This window comes from Salvelinus sp. IW2-2015, linkage group LG20 (genome assembly GCF_002910315.2).
Source record: "Salvelinus sp. IW2-2015 linkage group LG20, ASM291031v2, whole genome shotgun sequence".
NCBI classification, from domain to species: Eukaryota; Metazoa; Chordata; class Actinopteri; order Salmoniformes; family Salmonidae; genus Salvelinus; species Salvelinus sp. IW2-2015.
In genome coordinates, this window is record NC_036860.1 from 70,999,681 (window position 1) to 71,023,714 (window position 24,034).

The 24,034-nt window shown below is 43.8% G+C and overlaps 1 protein-coding gene and 1 pseudogene across 1 annotated transcript; both read left to right on the forward strand.

Annotated features, from left to right (window-relative positions):
• The window catches only part of LOC111980080 (keratin, type I cytoskeletal 13-like), a 37,377-nt pseudogene extending 14,260 nt beyond the window's left edge, over positions 1 to 23,117 (forward strand).
• LOC139029503 (keratin, type I cytoskeletal 13-like) lies at positions 18,995 to 22,520 on the forward strand. Its single transcript, XM_070449603.1, has 2 exons — positions 18,995 to 19,133; positions 22,042 to 22,520. The coding sequence occupies exons 1-2, from the start codon at positions 19,026 to 19,028 to the stop codon at positions 22,177 to 22,179; spliced, it is 246 nt and encodes an 81-aa protein (XP_070305704.1). The 5' UTR covers positions 18,995 to 19,025; the 3' UTR covers positions 22,180 to 22,520.
• Positions 23,118 to 24,034: the final 917 nt, after the last annotated feature.

Genomic DNA, 24,034 nt, shown 5'->3' on the forward strand with positions numbered 1-24,034 from the left:
AGCACCGACTGAGGGCAGCACCGGACTGAGGAGCGGATCGCTGGCTTGGCTGGCTCTGGCGGATCCTGGCTGGCGGAGGCTCTGGCGGATCCTGGCTGGCGGAAGGCTCTGGCGGATCCTGGCTGGCGGGAAGGCTCTGGCGGATCCTGGCTGGCGGAAGGCTCGGCGATCCTGGCTGCGGAAGGCTCTGGCGGATCCTGGCTGGCGGAAGGCTCTGGCGGATCCTGGCTGGCGGAAGGCTCTGGCGGATCCTGGCTGGCGGAAGGCTCTGGCGGATCCCGGCTGGCGAAGGCTCTGGCGGATCCCGGCTGGCGGAAGGCTCTGGCGGATCCCGGCTGGACGAAGGCTCTGGCGGATCCCGGCTGGCGGAAGGCTCTGGCGGATCCCGGCTGGCGGAAGGCTCTGGCGGATCCCGGCTGGCGGAAGGCTCTGGCGGATTCCCGGCTGCGGAAGGCTCTGGTAGATCCTGGCTGGCGGAAGGCTCTGGCAGATCCTGGCTGGCGGAAGGCTCTGGTAGATCCTGGCTGGACGGCTCTGAAGGCTCGGGACAGACGGGCAGCGCTGGGCAGGCAGACAGTTCAGACCACGCTGGGCAGGCCGGCAGTTCAGACAGCGCTGGGAAGGCAGACAGTTTCAGACAGCGCTGGGAAGGCAGGTAGTTCAGACTCAGGCTGTGCTGAGCAGGCAAGCAGCGCAGGCGGCGTTGGGCAGACGGCCGACTCTGACCTGCTGAGGCGCACAGTAGGCCTGGTGCGTGGTGCCGGAACTGGAGGCACTGGGCTGGAGACACGCACCACAGGGAGAGTGCGTGGAGGAGGAACAGGGCTCTGGAAACGCACTGGAAGCCTGGTGCGTGGTGTCGGCACTGATGGTACTGGGCTGGGGTGGGAAGGTGGCGCCGGATATACCGGACCGTGAAGGAGGGCACGCGCTCTTGAGCACCGAGCCTCCCCAACCTTACCAGGTTGAATGGTCCCGTAGCCCTGCCAGTGCAGCGAGGTGGAATAGCCCGCACTGGGCTATGCAGGCGAACCGGGGACACCACCTGTAAGGCTGGTGCCATGTACGCCGGCCCGAGGAGACGTACTGGAGGCCAGATATGTTGGGCCGGCTTCATGGCACCCGGCTCGATGCCCAACCTAGCCCTACCAGTGTGGCAAGGTGGAATAGCCCGCACTGGGCTAAGCACGCGTACTGGGGACACCGTGCGCTTTACCGCATAACACGGTGTCTGACCAGTACAACGCCCTCTCACTCCACGGTAAGCCCGGGGAGTTGGCTCGGGTATCCAACCCGGCTTCGCCACACTCCCCTTTAGCCCCCCCCCAAGAAAATTTTGGGTGAGCCTCTCGGGCTTCCAGCCGCTCTGCCTTGCTTTCGCCTCATAAAACCTCCTCTCCGCTTTCGCTGCCTCCAGCTCCGCTTTGGGGCGGCGACACTCCTCTGGCTCTGCCCAGGGTCCTCCACCCAACTCACGCCCTGACCAACTAAAACAAATACAAAACAAAGGAAAACAGGTCAGGAACGTGACACTAAGGATAATTACACTTCACCCTTTTGCAAAAAGATTAATTTACATAGTGTTCTCCACAGTCAGAAAAATATGTGTGCTTGACATTGAAATGTGCTGACAAATGACATTTAAGATTGACATCAAATTTACAGAAAGGCCATGTCATGTAACAGCGGGCTCTGAAATTGCTAACGATATCTATTTGCTTTGATATCATAGTTTAAATTCTTACCCTGCCTCAACACACACAGGTGCCTTCTCGTGGATGCACACATACAGTGCCATCAGAAAGTATTCACACCCCTTTACTTTTTCCACATTTTGTTGTGTTACAGTCTGAGTTTAAAATGGATTAATGTTCAAGTGGAATTATGATTTTCGAAATCTTCAGGCAATAAGTATTCAACCCCTTTGTAATGGCAAGCCTAAATAAGTTCAGGAGTAAACATTTGCTTAACTAGGCACATACGTTGCACGACTCACTCTGTGTGCAATAATAGTGTTAAACATGATTTTAACATGACTAACTCATCTCTGTACCCCACACATACAAGTATCTGTAAGTCGAGCAGTGAATTTCAAGCACAGATTCAACCACAAATACCAGTGAGGTTTTCCAATGCCTCGCAAAGAAGGGCACCTATTGGTAGATGGGTAAAAAAAAAATTAAAACAGTCATTGAATATCCCTATGAGCATGGTGGAGTTACCACTAAGGGATTTCACCATGAGGCCGGTCATAACTTAACATAACTTAAAACAGTTCAATAGCTGTGATAGGAGAAAATTGAGGATGGATCAACAACATCGTAGTTACTCCACAATACTAACCTAAATGACAGCGAAAAGAATGAAGCCTTCTTATACTATTAAAATATTCCAAAATATGCATCCTGTTTGCAATAAGGCACTAAAGTATAACTGCAAAAAAATTACATAAGGTCTTGAATTCAAACCATTATGTTTGGGGGCAAATCCAAAACAACACATCACAGATTACATCTCTTCATATTTTCAAGCATGGTGGTGGCTGCATCATGTTATGGTTATGCTTGTCATCGGCAAGGACTAGGGAGGTTTTTAGGATAAAAATAAACGGAATAGCGCTAAGACCAGGCTAAATCCTAAAGGAAAACCTGGTTCAGTCTGCTTTCCAACAGACACTAGGAGACAAATTAACCTTTCTGCAGGACAATAACCTTAAACAAAAGGCCAAATATAGTCTGGAGTTGCTTAGCAAGATGACATTGATTGTTCCTGAGTGACCTAGTTCCAGTTTTGCTTTAAATCGGCTTGAAAATCTATGGCAAGACTTGACAATAACTGTCTAGCAATGATCAACAATCAACTTGACAGAGCTTGAGGATTTTATTTTATAATAATGTGCAAATATTTTACAATCTAGGTGTACAAAGCTCTTAGAGACTTACCCAGAAATACTCACAGCTGTAACCGGTGCCAAAGGGGATTCTAGCATGTATTGTCTCAAGTAGTTTAATAAATATCTAATTAAGATATATTCGTGTTTTATTTTTCATAATTTCGTTTTATACAAACATTTGAATTTTCTTCCACTTTGACATTAAATAGTATTTTGTGTAGATCTCTGACAAAACAACAGTGGTGTAAAGTACTTAAGTAAAAAATACTTGAAAGTGCTACTTAAATCGTTTTTGTATCTGTACTTTACTTTACTATTTATATTGTTGACAACTGTTACAATACTTCACTACATTCCTAAAGAAAATCATGTACTTTTTACTCCATACATTTTCCCTGACACCCAAAAGTACTTGTTACATTTTGAATGCTTAGCAGGACAGGAAAATCGTCCAATTCACACACTTATCAAGAGAACAACCCTGGCCATCCCTACTGCGTCTGCTCTGGCGGACTCACTGAACACAAGCTTCATTTGTAAATGATGTCTGAGTGTTGGAGACTATCTGTACATCATTTAAAAAAACAATAAAATGTTGCCGTCTGGTTTACTTAATATAAGTAATTTGAAACGATTTATACTTTTACTTTAGATACTTAAGTATATTTTAGCAATTACATTTACTTTTGATACTTAAGTGTATTTAAAACCAAATACTTTTAGACTTTTACTCAAATAGTATTTTACTGGTGACTTTTACTTGAGTAATTTTCTATTAAGGTATCTTTACCTTTACTCAAGTATGATAACTGGGTACTTTCCACCACTGCCAAACGATTGTAAAACAACAAAATGTCGAACAAGTCAAGGGATGTGAATATTTTCTGAAGGCACTGTACATGCACACACACACTGTTCTCCCACTCTAACTGTACCTCACGAGAAAACAAACAGGTTTTAGGATTTTTCAAAGTATCTTTAACCATACTGACTTGTCGGTTCCAGCAATGACTTTTAAGTTTCATATTTGGTATACCGTAAATCCCCAAACTGAAGCAATGACTTGTAAGTTTCAGCAATGACTTGTACGTTTTTCAGGAAATGTAAATTAACAAATAATTTTTTACATTTCAGTGTGAAATAGCTGTCAGCCAAGATTACATAATGGTTGTGAATTTGTAGAAGTTCATGAATATGATTCAAGAGGTGATTTAAGACATACAGTATGTCAAACTGAGCACCAGATCCCTATTATTGACTACATAATTGTGTTTATAAGTCCAGGGCATGTTTTTCGCAGATTGCTTGGTTTCATCTTGTCTGTAGCGAAGATGAAGTATTCATATTGCAATAATTGGCACAGCTTGTACAAACAGTCACATTCCACATTGCCAAACCACATTCAAAGTTTTATGAACTCATGTGCAAATGTGCAAAGTAAGGATTAGTTTACGAATGCCTTGATACTAGTGTCAAAAGGCCTATGGCAACTTTTTTGAATTTAGTGTTCCCCTGTTTCCTCAGATCTTTCTCATCCCTCTCTTTATGTAAGACGCTGTATAAAAGGAACAGGGGTACCTCCCTCCTATACTCCCTCCTCTTTACAGACAGTAAGACAGCTGCAGCCTCGATCACCATGATCTCCTTCTCCAGCAGCAGCTTCATGTTCTCTGGTGGATCCATGAGGGGAACATCTATCGGCACCTCTCTCCTCTCCATGTCTGGATTTGGCAGCATGGCAGAACAACCGTTTAGCCACCTACCTGGGCAAGGTGGCCACGCTGGAGAAAGCCAACGCTGATTTGGAGATGAAGATCCACCTGTTTCTGGAGAGTAAGACTCCCTCTGACTTCTCTGCTTTCTATACTATCATTGTTGACCTCCAAGCAAAGGTACATCAGGTCAACCTTTTTTTGTGTGATTTAGCAGTAATGTGCTCAATATACACTGTGTTGTTGGATTGGGGTTATGTACACTGAGTTGTTGCTGATTTAACTTTTGGGTCTGTCGTGGCAGAGATGGACCATGTTACAAAGATTTGACTAGACAGCTGAAAATGCCCTCAGGCCCATCAAACCCAGAGTTGATGATGATGAGGAATATTTCAATAGAGCAGATAATCTGTTGAAAGGATTCATATTGCATCTGATTGATTTATCTTGAATATGGGTGTTGGTAATTAAAGTTGTTGTTCAGACTGAGGCGTAGGTCATGCCAAGCAACACCACTTAAGAATGTTCACAAAATACCACCAGGCCCCTTTGGGCCTTATTGCTTGTATAGTCATGACGATGACCTTTTCATTTCCTGGCTGCCATCCATCTAAAAGGAACTATTCTTCTGAGCATCGACAACGCATGACTGGCCCATGATGACTTCAGGGAGAAGGAGGTTTTCAAACCATATGTCACCCATGTGATCATATGTCATCAGGACATTCATGTAAACGCATGCAGGTATTAATAACATATAAACGATAGACAAATCTTAATAAACCTCATATTATCATGACATTGAACACTTTTAATAAAATCATATGCATATGATGATGTGCATGATGTTATGATTTGGATGGTATGTTATATGGTTATTGATAATCATAACCTATAATGTCTTTGGCTTCTGAAAAGATGAAGATAACCCTGTAGAATATTATATGCAGTAGGTCTCATATGATTTTGTTGACTATTATCTTACATGTCGAAATCTACTAAAGTGCTATCTACATGCTCATAAAGCTCAATTCGATGTAATGAGTTGTATGCAGTAAGGTGGAGTAGCACTCCATCTGATTGGCTCAGGCTCTATTGTAGGAGAGTTCCGACACTAGATCGACTCCAGTCCCAGTCTCAAGTGCAAGATCTTTTCATATACAGTGCAGTCGGAAGGTATTTTGTTATGTCACAGCCTTGTTCTAAAATGGATTCAATATTTTTCCCCCCTCTTCAATCGACATACAATACCCCATATGTCATGCCCTGATCTGTTTCACTTGTCCTTGTGCTTGTCTCCACCCCCTCCAGGTGTCGCCCATCTTCACCATTATCCCCTGTGTACTTATACCTGTGTTCTCTGTTTGTCTGTTGCTAGTTTGTCTTGTTTGTCAAGTCAACCAGTGTTTTGTTTCTCAGCTCCTGCTTTTCCCCAGTCTCTCTTTTCTCGCGCTCCTGGTTTTGACCATTGCCGGTCCTGACTCTGATCCCGCCTGCCTGACCACTCTGCCTCCCCCTGACCCTGAGCCTGCCGCCTGGTGTTTTTGCCCCTACTCTGGATTACCGACCCCTGCCTGCCTTGACCTGTCATTTGCCTGCCCCTGTTGTTGTAATAAATATTGTTACATCACACAGTCTGCACTTGGGTCTTACCCGAAACGTGATAGTACGAACTGGCCCTGACTGACCCAGCAGACTTGGACCAGCTCCGCAATGCCATCTCCTCCCAAGGAGCCCTCGTTGGTAGACACGAGGTGTTACTTTGAGGTCTGATGGAAGGGTTCCAGGATGTGGCCAAACGTCACGACCTAGCATTGGATGCTTTGCGGAAGCAATTCCGTGGGTTGCTTACTAGGCAGTCTTTTTTTAAAACACTTTATTTAACCAGGTAGGCCAGTTGAGAACAAGTTCTCATTTACAACTGCGACCTGGCCAAGATAAAGTAAAGCAGTGCAACAAAAAACAGCAACACACAGTTACACATGGGATAAACAAACATACAGCCAATAACAATAGAAAAATCTATATACAGTGTGTGCAAATGGAGTAAGGAGGTAATGCAATAAATAGGCCATAGTGGTGAAGTAATTACAATTCAGCAAATGAACACTGGAGTGAAAGATGTGCAGACGATGATGTGCAAGCTAAGAGCGTCTGCTAAATGACTTAAATGTAATGTAAATGTAGAAATACTGGTGTGCAAAAAAAGTAAATAAGAACAATATGGGGATGAGGTAGGTAGATTGGATGGGCTATTTACAGATGGGCTGTGTACAGCTGCAGCGATCAGTGAGCTGCTCAGATAGCTGATGCTTAGAGCTAGTGAGGGAGATATAAGTCTCCAACTTCAGCGATTTTTGCAATTCGTTCCAGTCATTGGCAACAGAAAACTGGAAGGAAAGGCAGCCAAAGGAGGTGTTGGCTATGGGGATGACCAGTGAGATATACCTGCTGGAGCACGTGCTACGGGTGGGTGTTGTTATGGTGACCAGTGAGCTGAGATAAGGCGGAGCTTTACCTAGCAAAGACTTATAGATGACCTGGAGCCAGTGGGTCTGGTGACGAATATGTAGTGAGGGCCAGCCGACGAGAGGATACAGGTCGCAGTGGTGGCTGGTATATGGGGCTTTGGTGACAAAACGGATGGCACTGTGATAGACTGCATCCAGTTTGCTGAGTAGAGTGTTGGAGGCTATTTTGTAAATGACATTGCCGAAGTCAAGGATCGGTAGGATAGCCAGTTTTATGTTTGACAGCGTGAGTGAACGAGGCTTTGTTGTGAAATAGGAAGCCGATTCTAGATTTAATTTTGGATTGGAGATGCTTAATATGAGTCTGGAAGGAGAGTTTACAGTCTAGCCAGACACCTAGGTATTTGTAGTTGTCCACATATTCTAAGTCAGAACCGTCCAGAGTAGTGATGCTAGTCGGGCGGGCGTGTGCGGGCAGCAATCGGTTGAAGAGCATGCATTTAGTTTTACTAGAGTTTAAGAGCAGTTGGAGGCCACGGAAAGAGTGTTGTATGGCATTGAAGCTCGTTTGGAGGTTTGTTAACACAGTGTCCAAAGAATGGCCAGATGTATACAGAATGGTGTCGTCTGCGTAGAGGTGGATCAAGGAATCATCCCGCAGCAAGAGCGACATCATTGAAACCAAGGCTGTTGAGTTGGCCGATAAGAATACGGGGATTGACAGAGTCAAAATCCTTGGCCAGGTCGATGAAGACGGCTGCACAGTACTGTCTTTTATCAATGGCGGTTATGATATCGTTTAGTACCTTGAACGTGGCTAAGGTGCACCCGTGACCAGCTCGGACCGCGGCAGCTTTCCAATCTTTAGGAATCTCGAATGATACGAAAGAGAGGTTGAACAGACTGGTAATAAGGGTTGCAACAATAGCGGCGGATCATTTTAGAAAGAGAGGGTCCAGATTGTCGAGCCCAGCTGATTTGAAGGGGTCCAGGTTTTGCAGCTCTTTCAGAACATCTGCTATCTGGATTTGGGTGAAGGAGAAGCTGGGGAGGCTTGGGCAAGTAGCTGCGGGGGGTGCGGAGCTGTTGGGCGGGGTAGTAAAAGCATTTATACTTCTTGCACTTTTGTGAAGGAAGTTGTCAAGGAAGAAAGTTTGTGTTTATACTGGACCTCCCACCCCCTCCTATCGTCAACCAATCATGTCAAGCTATACAGAGCTACACGGAGCCCTCCGCATTGTTACATATATATACACTACAGGTCAAAAGTTTTAGAACACCTACTCATTCAAGGGTTTTTCTTTATTTTCATATTTTTTTATGTTGTAGAATAATAGTGAAGACATCAAAACTATGAAATAACACATATGGAATCATGTAGTAACCAAAAAAGTGTTAAACAAATCAAAATACATTTTATATTTGAGATTCTTCAAAGTAGCCACCCTTTGTCTTGATAACTCCTCTAGCTCCACAATGAAATAGGGTGCAGGCCAGGCAGCAGGCTGTTAGCCAGCCTGCCAGCTTAGTGGAGTCTGCCACTAGCACAGTCAGTGTAGTCAACTCAGCTATCTCCATTGAGACTGTGTCTATGCCTCGATCTAGGTTGGCCAAAACTAAACATGGCGGTGTTCGCGTTAACAATCTCACTGGAATAAAGACCTCCTCCATTCTTGTCATTATTGAAAGAGATTGTAATATCTCACATCTCAAAATAGGGCTACTTAATGTTAGATCCCTCACTTCCAAGGCAGTTATAGTTAATGAAATAATCACTGATCACAATCTTGATGTGATTGGCCTGACTGAAACATGGTTACACTAGAGACCATATCCCCCACTCATCCCGCAAAGGCGGAGGTGTTGCTAACATTTACGATACCAAATTTAAATTTACACCAAAAAAAGACTGCGTTTCGTCTTTTGAGCTTCTAGTCATGAAATCTATGCAGCCTACTCAATCACTTTTTATAGCTACTGTTTACAGGCTACCTGGGCCATATACAGCGTTCCTCACTGAGTTCCCTGAATTCCTATCGGACCTTGTAGTCATGGCAGATAATATTCTAATTTAATATTCACATGGAAAAGTCCACAGACCCACTCCAAAAGGCTTTCGGAGCCATCATTGACACAGTGGGTTTTGTCCAACATGTCTCCGGACCTACTCACTGCCACGGTCATACTCTGGACCTAGTTCTTTCCCGTGGAATAAATATTGTGGATCTTAATGTTTTTGCTCATAATCCTGGACTATCGAACCACCATTTTATTACGTTTGCAATCGCAACAAATAATCTGCTCAGACACCAACCAAGGATCATCAAAAGCCGTGCTATAAATTCTCAGACAACCCAAAGATTCCTAGATGCCCTTCCAGACTCCCTCCATCTACCCAAGGACGTCAGAGTAAAACAAATGGTTAACCACCTAACTGTGGAAATTAATTTAACCTTGCATAATACCCTAGATGCAGTCACACCCCTAAAAACAAAAAACGTTTGTCATAAGAAACTAGCTCCCTTGTAGACAGAAAATACAGAGCCCTGAAGCAAGCTTCCAGAAAATTGGAACGGAAATGGCGCTACACCAAACTGGAAGTCTTACGATTAGCTTGGAAAGACAGCACCGTGCAGTATTGAAGAGCCCTCACTGCTGCTCGGTCATCCTATTTTTCCAACTTAATTGAGGAGAATAAGAACAATCCAAAATTTATTTTTGAATCTGTCGCAAAGCTAACTAAAAAGCAGCATTCCCCAACAGAGGATGGCTTTCACTTCAGCAGTGAAAAATGAATGAACTTCTGTGACAAAAAGATCATGATCATTAGAAAGCAAATTATGGACTCTTTAAAACCTGTTATGGCTGCAAGCCCGACGCCGGTACACCTATGACAACATCCAGCTCAAGTGCAGGGCGCGAAATTCAAAATCTATTTTTTTTAATATTTAACTTTCACGCATTAACAAGTCCAATACGCATTTGAAAGATAACATCTTGTGAATCCAGCCAACATGTCCGATTTTTAAAATGTTTTACAGAGAAAACACCACATATATTTATGTTAGTTCACCACCAAATAAAAAAGAGGACAGACATTTTTCACAGCACAAGTAGGATGCAGGTAGCATGCACAAGCCAACCTAACTAACCTAGAACCAACCAAAACCTAGATACCTCAGATGACAGTCCTATAACATGTTACAATAAATCTATGTTTTGTTCAAAAAATTGCATATTTTAGCTATAAAATCAGTTTTACATTACTGCTACCATCATAGCTACAGTCAGAAATCGCACGGGAGTAGCCAGAGAAAATACAGACACCAACGTCAACTACCTAATTACTCATCATAAAACATTTCAGAAAAATATATGGTGGATAGCTAATGAAAGACAAAGATCTTGTGAATACAGCCAATATTTCCGATTTTTGAAGTGTTTTACAGCGAAAAACACAATATCGTTATATTAGCTTACTACAATAGCTAACACACAGCAGCATTGATTCTAGACAAACGGTAGCGATAGCACAGTTCGACAGATATATGAATCGCATCCCAAATTGGGTCCTTATCTTTGTTGATCTTCCATCAGAATGTTGTACAAGGGGTCCTTTCTTCAGAACCGTCTTTGTTTGGATCCAGAACAAACTATTTCCCTCTTGAATTAGCAAGCACACTGGCCGTGCGGCGCTAACCTCTCCTTCTTGAACAAATTCCTCCAAAGCATCACGTCTAAAGTCCGAATAAATTTCAATAATATAATTAAACTATATTGAAAAAACATACTTTAGGATGAATTTGTGACATGTATCAAATAAAATCGAAGCCGGAGATCATATTCACCTATAACGACGGTTTTCCAGGAGGCGCTCCAGGTCCAACTTCGCGCCTTCCCCAAAAATTTTATGGCGCACTTTCCCTCCAAGAGGTTGTATTCAATCCCAGAACGAGATAATCAAGTATTTCTGCTCTCACTTCCGCATGACACCCAGGGGAAGGTGTTGACGTGTTTCTACAGTCCTAAGTGACATGCCCTTTTATAGACAAGCTCTTGAAGAGAGACATCGTTTTGGAAATCTTACTTCCGGATAGGAAATGGTCTGTAAAAAGAGTTCTGTTTCACTTAGAGAAATAATTCAAACGGTTTTAGAAACTAGAGAGTGTTTTCTATCCAATAGTAATAATAATATGCATATTGTACGAGCAAGAATTGAGTACGAGGCCGTTTGAAAATGGGCACCTCTTTCCAGTTATTCAATACGCCCCCTGCAGCCATAACAAGTTAAATCTGCGTATTTCTCCAAAGCTCTGTTGACCTGAGTCTGCACAACACTTCCAGGACCAAGGATCAAGGGAGACACTCAAGTTTATTAATACTATATCTCTTTACACATTGATGAAAATAGTCATGGCATCTAAACCTTCAAGCTGCATGGTGAACCCTATTCCAACTAAACTACTGAAAGAGCTGCTTCCTGTGCTTGGCCCTCCTATGTTGAACATAATAAACGGCTCCCTATCCACCGGATGTGTACCAAACTCACAAAAAGTGTCAGTAATAAAGTCTCTCTTGAAAAAGCCAAATGTTGACCCAGAAAATATTTAAAAAACAATTGGCCTACATCAAATCTCCCATTCCTCTCAATTTTGGGGGAAAAAGCTGTTGCGCAGCAACTCACTGCCTTCCTGAAGACAAACAATGTATACGAAACGCTTCAGTCTGGGTTTAGACTCCATCATTGCACTGAGACTGCACTCGTGAAGGTGGTAAATTACCTTTTAATGGCGTTAGACCAAGGCTCTGCATCTGTCCTCGTGCTCCTAGACCTTAGTGCTGCTTTTGATACCATCGATCACCACATTCTTTTGGAAAGATTGGAAACCCAAATTGGTCTACATGGACAAGTTCTGGCCTGGTTTAGATCTTATCTCTCGGAACGATATCAGTTTGTCTCTGTGGCTGGTTTGTCTTCTGACAAATCAACAGTAAATTTCAGTGTTCCTCAAGGTTCTGTTTTAGGACCACTATTGTTTTCACTATATATTTTACCTATTGGTCATGTCATTCAGAAGCATAATGTTAACTTTCACTGCAATTCGGACAATACTCAGCTGTACATTTCAATGGAACATGGTGAAACAACAATATTGCCCTCCCTGGAAGCCTGTGTTTCAGACATAAGGAAGTGTATGGTGGCAAATGTTTTACTTTTAAATTTAAGAGATTTTTAAGATATCTTCTTTTGGATCTGACAATTAATCTTGATAGTTGAACAGTCGTCTCAAATAAAACTGTGAAGGACCTCGGTGTTACTCTGGACCCTGATCTCTCTTTTGACAAACATATCAAGACTGTTTCAAGGACAGCTTTTTTTCCATCTATGTAACGTTGCAAAAATCTGAAACTTTCTGTCCAAAAATGATGCATAAAAATTCATCCATGCTTTTGTCACTTCTAGATTATACTACTGCAATGCTCTACTTCACGTCTACCCAGATAAAGCACTAAATAAACTTCAGTTAGTACTAAAACACGGCTGCTAGAATCTTGACTAGAACCAAAAAATGTGATCATATTATTCCAGTGCTAGCCTCTCTACACTGGCTTCCTGGCTAGGGTTGATTTCAGTGTTTTACTGCTAACCTACAAAGCATTACATGGGCTTGCTCCTACCTATCTTTCCGATTTGGTCCTGCTGTACATATCTACACGTATGCTATGGTCACAAGATGCAGGTCTCCTCATTGTCCCTAGAATTTCTAAGCAATCAGCTGGAGGCAGGGCTTTCTCCTATAGAGCTCAATTTTTATGGAATGGTCTGCCTATCCATGTGAGAGACGCAGACTCGGTCTCAACCTTTAAGTCTTTATTGAAGACTCATCTCTTCAGTAGGTCCTATGATTGAGTGTAGTCTGGCCCAGGGGTGTGAAGAGCAACGGGAAGGCACTGGAGCGACGAACCGCCCTTGCTGTCTCTGCATGTCCAGTTCCCTTCTCTCCACTGGAATTCTCTGCCTCTAACTCTATTACGGGGGCTGAGTCACTGGCTTACTGGTGCTCTTCCATGCCGTCCCTAGGAGGGGTGTGTCACTTGAGTGGGTTGAGTCACTGACGTGATCTTCCTGTCTGGGTTCGTGCCGTGGGGGAGATCTTTGTGGGCTATACTCGGCCTTGTCTCAGGGTAGTAAGTTGGTGGTTGAAGATATCCCTCTAGTGGTGTGGGGGCTGTGCTTTGGCAAAGTGGGTGGGGTTATATCGTGCCTGTTTGGCCCTGTCCGGGAGTATCGTTGGGTGGGGCCACTGTCTCCTGACCTCTCCTGTCTCAGCCTCCAGTAATTATGCTGCAATAGTTTATGTGTCGGGGGCTAGGGTCAGTCTGTTATATCTGGAGTATTCCTCCTGTCTTATCCGGTGTCCTGTGTGAGTTTTAAGTATGCTCCTTCTAATTCTCTCTCTTTCTCGCTCTCTTTCTTTTTCTCTTTCTCTTCTCTCGAAGGACCTGAGCCCTAGGACCATGCCTCAGAACTACCTGGCCTGATGACTCCTTGCTGTCCCCTGACCTGTTCACGGGACGTGCTACCTTGTCCCGGACCTGCTGTTTTCGACTCTCTCTCTCTACTGCACCTGCTGTCTCTAACTCTGAATGATCGGATATGAGAAGCTAATTGACATTTACTCCTGAGGTGCTGACCTGTTGCACCCTCTACAACCACTGTGATTATTATTATTTGACCCTGCTGGTCATCTATGAACGTTTGAACATCTTGGCCATGTACTGTTATAATCTCCACCCGGCACAGCCAGAAGAGGACTGGCCGCCCCTCAGTCCCTGGTTTCTCTCTAGGTTTCTTTCAAGGTTCCTGCCTTTCTAGGGAAATGTTCCTAGCCAGCTTGCTTCTACATCTGCATTGCTTGCTGTTTGGGGTTTTAGACTGGGTTTCTGTATAGCACTTTGTGACATCGGCTGATGTAAGAAGGGCTTTATAAGTCAATTTCATTGATGACAGCTTTGAATACTCTTGGCAGTCTCTCAACCGGCTTCACCCGGAATTATTTTTTCCAACAGTCTTGAAGGAGTTCCCACATATGCTGAGCACTTGTTGGCTGCTTTTCCTTCACTCTGCGGTCTGACTCATCCCAAACCATCTCAAGTTGGTTGGGGTCAGGGGATTGTGGAGGCCAGGTCATCTGATGCAGCACTCCATCACTTTCCTTCTTGGTAAAATAGCCCTTACACAACCTGGAGGTGTGTTGGGTCATTGTCCTGTTGAAAAACAAATGATAGTCCCACTAAGCCCAAACCAGATGGGATGGCGTATCGCTGCAGAATGCTGTGGTAGCCATGCTGGTTAAGTGTGCCTTGAATTCTAAATAAATCACAGACAGTGTCACCAGCAAAGCACACCCACAGCATAACACCTCCTCCTCCATGTTTTACGGTGGGAAATACACATGCGGAGATCATCCGTTCACCCACACCGCGTCTCACAAAGACATAGCAGTTGGAACCAAAAATATCCAATTTGGACTCCAGACCAAAGGACACATTTCCACCGGTCTAATGTCCATTGCTCGTGTTTCTTGGCCCAAGAAATTCTCTTCTTATTATTGGTGTCCTTTAGTAGTGGTTTCTTTGCAGCAGTTCGACGATGAAGGCCTGATTCACGCAGTCTCCTCTGAACAGTTGATGTTGATATGTCTGTTACTTGAACTCGGTGAAGTATTTATTTGGACTGCAATTTCTGAGGCTGGTAAATCTAATGAACTTATCCTCTGCAGCAGAGGTAACTCTGGGTCTTCCTTTCCTGTGGCGGTCCTCATGAGAGCCAGTTTCATCATAGCGCTTGATGGTTTTTGCAACTGCACTTGAAGAAACGTTCAAAGTTCTTGACATTTTCCGGATTGGCTGACCTTCATGTCTTAAAGTAATGATGGACTGTAATTTCTCTTTGTCTATTTGAGCTGTTCTTGCCATAATGTGGACTTGGTATTTGACCAAATAGGGCTGTCTTCTGTATACCCCCCTATCTTGTCACAACACAACTGATTGGCTCAAAAGCATTAAGAAGGAAAGAAATTGCACAAATTCACTTTTAAGAAAGCACATCAGTTCATTTAAATGCATTCCAGGTGACTACCTCATGAAGCTGGTTGTAAGAATTCTAATAATGTGTTTCCTTTATTTTGGCAGCTACCAGTATACACTACATGACCAAAACTATGTGGACACCTGCTCGTCGAACATCTCATTCCAAGATTATGGGTATTAATATAGAGTTGGTCCCCCCTTTGCTGCTATAACAGCCTCCACTCTTCTGGAAAGGGTTTCTTATAGATGTTGGAACATTGCTGAGGGGACTTGGTCCATTCAGCCACAAGAGCATTAGTTGGTGGTTAGGCTTGGCTCGCAGTCAGCATTCCAATTCATCTAAAAAGGTGTTTGATGGGGTTGAGGCCAGGGCTCTGTGCAGGCCAGTCAAGTTCGTCTACACCGATCTCGACCAACCATTTCTGTATGGGCGTTCGCTTTGAGCACAGGGGCATTTTCATGCTGAAACAGGAAAGGACATTCTCCAAACTGTTGCCACAAAATTGGAAGTACAGAATCCTCTAGAATGTCATTGCATGCAGTGCCGTTAAGATTTCCCATCAAAACACATTTTATTGGTCACATACACATGGTTAGCAGATGTTAATGTGAGTGTAGCGAAATGCTTGTCCTTCTAGTTCCGACGTGCAGTAATATCTAACAAGTAAAATAACAATTCCACAACTACCTTATACAGACAATTGTAAAGGAATGAATAAGAATATGTACATATAAATATATGGATGACGATGGCCGTGCAGCATAGGCAAGATGCAGTAGATGGTATAGATTACAGTATATACATATGAGATGAGTAATGTACGGTGTGTAAACATTATATGAAGTGGCATTGTTTAAAGTGACTAGAGATACATTTATTACATTCAATTTTTTATTATTAAAGTGGCTAGAGATTTGAGTCAGTATGTTGGCAGCAGCCACTCAATGATAGTGATAGCTGTTTAACAGTCTCTCGGTCCCAGCTTTGATGCACCTGTACTGACCTCGCCTTCTGGATGATAGCGGGGTGAACAGGCTCGGGTGGTTGTTGTCCTTTATGATCTTTTTGGCCTTCCTGTGACATCGGGTGGTGTAGGTGTCCTGGAGGGCAGGTAGTTTGCCGCCGGTGATGCGTTGTGCAGACCTCACTACCCTCTGGAGTGCCTTCCGGTCGTGGGCGGAGCTGTTGCCGTACCAGGCGGTGAAACAGCCCGACAGGATGCTCTCGATTGTGCATCTGTAAAAGAGTGTTTTTGGTGACAAGCCACATTTCTTCAGCCTCCTGAGGTTGACGAGGCGCTGTTGCGCCTTCTTCACCATATTGTCTGTGTGGGTGGACCATTTCAGTTTGTCCGTGATGTATATGCCGAGGAACTTAAAACTTTCCACCTTCCCATCGATGGGGATAGGGGGGTGCTCCCTCTGCTGTTTCCTGAAGTCCACGATAATCTCCTTTGTTTTGTTGACGTTGAGTGTGATGTTATTTTCCTAACACCACACTCCGAGGGCCCTCACCCTCCTCCCTGTAGGCCATCTCGTCGTTGTTGGTGATCAAACCTACCACTGTAGTGTCGTCTGCAAACTTGATGATTGAGTTGCAGGCGTGCATGGCCACGCAGTCATGGGTGAACAGGGAGTACAGGAGAGGGCTGAGCATGCACCCTTGTGGGGCCCCAGTGTTGAGGATCTGCGGGGTGGAGATGTTGTTTCCTACCCTCACCTACCTGGGGATGCCCGTCAGAAAGTCCAGGACCCAGTTGCATAGGGCGTGGTCGAGACCCTTGGTCTCGATCTTAATGACGAGTTTGGAGGGTACTGTGGTGTTAAATGCTGAGCTGTAATCGATGAACAGCATTCTTACATACTGTAGGTATTCCTCTTGTTCAGATGGGTTAGGGCAGTGTGCAGTGTGCAGTGTGATTGCGTCGTCTGTGGACCTATTGGGGCGGTAAGCAAATTGGAGTGGGTCTAGGGTGTCTGGTAGGGTGGAGGTGATATAATCCTTGACTAGTCTCAAAGCACTTCATGATGATGGAAGTGAGTGCTACGGGGTGATAGTCGTTTAGCTCAGTTACTTTAGCTTTCTTGGGAACAGGAACAATTGTGGCCTTCTTGAAGCATGTGTGAACAGCAGACTGGGATAGGGTTGATTGAATATGTCTGTAAACCCACCAGCCAGCTGGTCTGCGCATGCTCTGAGGACACGGCTAGGGATGCCGTCTGGGCCGGCATCCTTGCGAGGGTTAACATGTTTAAATGTTTTACTCATGTTGGCCACGGTAAAGGAGAGGCCGCAGGTTTTGGTAGCGGGCCATGTCAGTGGCACAGTATTGTCCTCAAAGCGAGCAAAGAATTTGTTTAATTTGACTGAATAGCTACACTGTTAGTATTCCTTTATGTTCCCGGTCGCCTTGCCATGATTAAAAGCAGTGGTTTGCGTTTTCAGTTTTGCGCCATCAATGCTGCCATCAATTGGGGAAGGTTGGGGAAGGTTTTAGTAGTCACCGTAGGTACAACATCACCGATGCACTTGCGCACTGAATCAGCGTATACATCAATGTTGTTGTCTGAGGCTATCCGGAACATATCCCAGTCCACCTGATGGAAGCAATCTTGAAGCGTGTAATCCGATTGGTTGGATCAGCGTTGAACAGACCTGAGCACGGGCGTTTCCTGTTTTAGTTTCTGTCTATAGGCTGGGAGCAAGAACTAAGGGGCCTAGCTCAAACCATGAAAAACAGCCCCAGATCATTATTCCTCCTCCACCAAACTTTACAGTTGGCATTATGCATTGGGGCAGGTAGCGTTCTCCTGGCATCCGCCAAACCCAGATTCGTCCATCGGACTGCCAGATGGTGAAGCATGATTCATCATTCCAGAGAACGCGTTTCCACTGCTATAGAGTCCAATGGCGGCAAGTTTTACACCACTCCAGCCAACGCTTGGCATTGCGCATGGTGATCTTCGGCTTGTGTGCGGCTGCTCGGCCATGGAAGCCCATTTCATTAAGCTCCCGACGAACAGTTCTTGTGCTGATGTTGCTTCCAGAGACAGTTTGGAACTCGTTAGTGAGAGTGGCAACCGAATTTTTACTCGCTGTGAGCTTGTGTGGCCTACCACTTCGTAGCTGAGCCGTTGTTGCTCCTAGATGTTTCCACTTCACAACAACAGCACTTACAGTTGACTGGGGCAGCTCTAGCAGGGAAGAAATTTGAATGACTGACTTGTTGGAAAGGTGGTATCCTATGACAGTGACACGTTGAAAGTCACTGAGCTCTTCGGTAGGAAGTAGGTGCGCCTGGCACCTACTGCCATACCCCATTCAAAGGCACTTAAATAGTGTGTATTGCCCATTCATATTCCGAATGGCACACATACACAATCCATTTCTCAATTGTCTTCAGACTTCTTTAAAAATCCTTCTTTAATCTGTCTCCTCCCTTTCCTCCACACTGATTGACGTGGATTTAACAATTGACATCAATAAGGTATCACAGCTTTCACCTGGATTCACCTGGTCATTCTGTGTCATGGAAAGAGCAGGTGTTCATAATGATTTGTACACTTAGTGTATACTGTATATCAAATAGAATAATCTAACTTCGTCTAACTAAAGGAAATAGACTGAATTCATTTTTATGCTTTGTAAAAGGTTAAAAGACCTCTTACACTACAACAATATGTTTGGACATATTCATATGGACAGTAATATTAGTTATGAGGCATTCATGTGTTGTTGCAGAATATGTTTCAAGATTAATTGATATGCTTCAAGCCTATTGAAGTCAGTGACGCCTAACTCCTCTACATAGATATGAGACTGAGCTGTCCATACGTCAGTCAGTGGAGATATACATGGAAGGGCTAAGGAAGGTTCTGGACAAGTTACATTTCTCCAAGGACCAGACTGTGTCGATCAAGGGGCTGATGGAACATCTGGCTTCCTTGAAGAAAAAACATGAGGTGAGTTATGGGGACCTGAGCTATTAGAAGACATCATGAGGGCATAGATTTACTGTAACAGCTACCTCTGTCAGTCCACATGAATCGTATGGCAACTGAACGGGGAAGTGTGAAATCCCTTTTCATGGATATATAATAATGACAAACATAAACTCAGCAAAAAATCTAAATAACTTCACAGATCTTCATTGTAAAGGGTTTAAACACTGTTTCCCATGCTTGTTCAATGAACCATAAACAATTAATGAACATGCACCTGTGGAACGATCGTTAAGACACTAACAGCTTACAAACGGTAGCCAATTAAGGTCACAGTTATGAAAACTTAGGACACTAAAGAGGCCTTTCTACTGACTCTGAAAAACACCAAAAGAAAGATGCCCAGGGTCCCTGCTCATCTGCGTGAACGTGCTTTAGGCATGCTGCAATGAGGCATGAGGACTGCCGATGTGGCCAGGGCAATAAATTGCAATGTCCGTACTGTGAGACGCCTAAGACAGCGCTACAGGGAGGCAGGACGGACAGCTGATCGTCCTCGCAGTGGCAGACCACGTGTAACAACACCTGCACAGGATCGGTACATCCGAACATCACACCTGCGGGACAGGTATAGGATTTTAATTTTAATTTCACCTTTATTTAACCAGGTAGGCCAGTTGAGAACAAGTTCTCATTTACAACTGCGACCTGGCCAAAATAAAGCAAAATAGTGCGACACAAACAACAACACAGAGTTACACATGGAATAAACAAACGTACAGTCAATAACACAATATAAAAAAAGTATATACAGTGTGTGCAAATGGCATGAGGAGGTAAGGCAATAAATAGGCCATAGTGGCAAAGTAATTACAATTTAGCAAATTAACACTGGAGTGATAAATCAAATCAAAATTTATTTGTCACGTGCACCGAATACAACAAGTGTAGACCTTAAGGTGAAATGCTTGCTTACAGGCTCTAACCAATAGAGCAAAAAAGGTATTAGGTGAACAATAGGTAGGTAAAGAAATAAAAACAACAGTAAAAAGACAAGCTATATACAGTAGCGAGGCGATAAAAGTAGTGAGGCTACATACAGACACCGGTTAGTCAGGCTGATTGAGGTAGTATGTACATGTAGATATGGTTAAAGTGACTATGCATATATTATGAACAGAGAGTAGCAGTAGCGTAAAAGAGGGGTTGGCGGGTGGTGGGTGGCGGGACACAATGCAGATAGCCCGGTTAGCCAATGTGCGGGAGCACATGTACAGATGATGATGTGCAAGTAGAAATACTGGTGTGCAAAAGAGCAAGAAAGTAAATAAAAATAACATGGGGATGGGGTAGGTAGATTGGATGGGCTATTTACGGATGGGCAATGTACAGCTGCAGCGATCGGTTAGCTGTTCAGATAGCTGATGTTTAAAGTTAGTGAGGGAGATATAAGTCTCCAACTTCTGCGATTTTTGCAATTTGTTCCAGTCATTGGCAGCAGAGAACTGGAAGGAAAGGCGGCCAAACGAGGTGTTGGCTTTGGGGATGACCAGTGAGATATACCTACTGGAGCGCGTGCTACGCATGGGTGTTGTTATCGTGACCAGTGAGCTGAGATGGCAACAACAACTGCCCGAGTTACACCAGGAACGCACAATCCCTCCATCAGTGCTCAGGCTGTCCGCAATAGGCTGAGAGAGGCTGGACTGAGGGCTTGTAGGCCTGTTGTAAGGCAGGTCCTCACCAGACATCACCGGCAACAACGTCGCATATGGGCACAAACCCACTGTCGCTGGACCAGACAGGACTGGCAAAAAGTGCTCTTCACTGACGAGTCGCGGTATTGTCTCACCAGGAGTGATGGTCGGATTCGCGTTTATCGTTGAAGGAATGAGCGTTACACCGAGGCCTGTACTCTGGAGCGGGATCGATTTGGAGGTGGAGGGTCCGTCATGGTCTGGAGCAGTGTATCACAGCATCATCGGACTGAGCTTGTTGTCATTGCAGGCAATCTCAACGCTGTGCGTTACAGGGAAGATATCCTCCTACCTCATGTGGTACCCTTCCTGCAGGCTCATTCTGACATGACCCTCCAGCATGACAATGTCACTAGCCATACTGCTCATTCTGTGTGTGATTTGCTGCAAGACAGGAGTGTCAGTGTTCTGCCATGGCAAGCGAAGAGCCCGGGTCTCAATCCTATTGAGCACATCTGGGACCTGTTGGATCTGATGGTGAGGGCTAGGGCCATTCCCCCCAGAAATGTCCGGGAATTTGCAGGTGCCTTGGTGGAAGAGTGGGGTAACATCTCACAGCAAGAACTGGCATATCTGGTGTAGTCCATGAGGAGGAGATGCACTGCAGTACTTAATGCAGCTGGTGGCCACACCAGATACTGACTGTTACTTTCGATTTTGACCCACCCTTTGTTCAGGGACACAGTATTCCATTTCTGTTAGTGACATGTCTGTGGAACTTGTTCTGTTTATGTCTCAGTTGTTGAATCTTATGCTCATACAAATACTTACACATGTTAAGTTTGCTGAAAATAAACGCAGTTGACAGTGAGAGGACGTTTTTTTTTTTTTTCTGAGTTTAAATGAGCAGTCTTGTGGAAAACTAAAAGTCTAACTTGATGGGGCTTTCTTTTCCCAACACTCACTCCTCCAATAACAAACAACAACTCAAACAAATGTTGAACATTTGACAAAGAACACATTTTTGTTCATTTCAGTCAGTTTCCACTCACAAAACGCAGCAACACAGGTGGTTATACATACAGGTATCTCACAGTTACATCTGTGTTTACTGTTAGGTACAATGTCCTTTTCATAAAACTATAAAAATGTGATATTATATGATCCAACTCCTAACGGTCCTATCTTGTCATTCTTGGATTTTTGATTGATGTTCACACTTTTCTCCACAGAGTGAGGTACTATCGAAGGAGGTGATGACCAGCACGGACATCCTGCAGAGCTCCTCCACAGAGATCCGAGATGTGAAGAGCACGCTGCAAGCTCTGCAGATTGGGCTCCAGACCTTGTTGAGTATGGTGGGATACTAGAAAAGGACAATGTCCCCCGATGCAAAAACAAATTCTGTCGTGTTGAAAAGACCTCATTCGAAACATGCATTAACTTTCAGATGACTTTAGAGTGGGGTGATAAAGCAACACACAAGAAATTACAGAAATAATAACACTTTTTTGCATTCACATTTCTTGATGTCCACCTGAAATCACATGATGTATCCATACCATATGCATTAAACTCATTGCCTTTCCGTTCGGTCACAGAAAGCATCAGTGGAAGGTAACCTCTTTGAGACAGAGCCGTTACTCCACCATGTCTAATTATCAGATACAGGTCACCAGCATGGAGGAACAGTTGGGAAATCTCAGGGCTTACCTGGAGCATCAGGGACACGAATTCCAGATGCTGCTGGACATCAAGACCAGGCTGGAGATGGAGAATGCGGAATACAGGAGAATACTGGAAGGAGAGGGTAGTGTGAGGTGGGGTAAAAATATGAATAAAAGTTTTGAAGCCCTGTTTGTGAATGTTTATTTTTTATCTATCTCTTCTCTTATTTGTCTATCAGCGGTGGAATGTCCTCCAGCATGACCATGATGGGGAAAGTAGTGAGCGGCAGGGATCGTCTGAGGTGGGAAAATGTTTGAAGTGAAATAACATTACAGTAATAAAGGTTTTGATGCCCTCTGGTATTTTAATTTAATTAACTTACTTTGCTCTTATATGTTTTGCAGTAACAGCGGAATGTCCTCATCCACCACAACCACGACCGTGATCACTACGATGGAGGATAGAGGGGCTAGTCTGGACCTGGAGTGGGAAAACTGTTAGGACTTAAAAATGTATGATATGCTGTTGGTTTTGTGGCAGTGCAATATTTGAATGTCATTCATCTCTTTATAACTTATTTGTCTTGCAGTAACATCGGTGGATGATACTCCCCCACAACCAAGACAGTGACCATGGTGGATGGAGAATCAATGTGGTGGGAAAATATTTTAAATGAAATAATTTATTAAACAAAAATTGAAATGAAAAATACAAGCTATAGGTTTGTGACTCACCGTCTCTCCTGTTTGTCTTGCAGCAGTAGCAGCTCCACGGTGGTAACTGTGATAAAGGAGGTGGTTGAGATGGCCTCATGCCATACCGAGTCACACACCGAATGAGGTTCTAGTAATAGCTGGGGTCAACCCAACTAAATCAACTAATAAAGCTATTCTTTATCACTACAACATGAATTCCATTCATTTTCAAGATAAACCTGTTACATCTTAAACAGAAGTGTGAGTTCTAGTGAATCTATTATAAAGGTATAATACTCAAGAAGCATGATATGTGGGTAAAAGTCCATTCAAATTCAGCCAAAGATATTGTGAACCTACCAACTATGTCATGCTGGTGGTTGAAGGATAAAAATTATCAAATGACCTTGTCTGTGGTTACTGGTATCTTCATTCTGTATCTCAGAGCAAACATGTCTATAAAGCCATAGCAGTAGAATGTGCAATAATTAAGTGTTATAACTAAGAATTATAGAAACGACCATGAAATCACATGCCAACAGGCAGTGGTGTAAAGTAAAATTACTTTAAAGTACTACTTAAGAATTTTTTTAGTGTATCTGTACTTTATATTTTAGACAACTTTTACTTCACCACATTCCTAAAGAAAATAATGTACTTTTTACTCCAAACATTTTCCCTGACACCCAAAAATACTTATCAATAGAACATCCCTGGTTATCCCTACTGCCTCTGATCTGGACTCACGAAACACACATGCTTTGTTTGTGTTGGAGCATACCCCTGGCTATCCATAAACGTAAAAAACATAAACATTGTGCCATTTGGTTTGACTAATATGAGCAAATTGAAATGATTTATA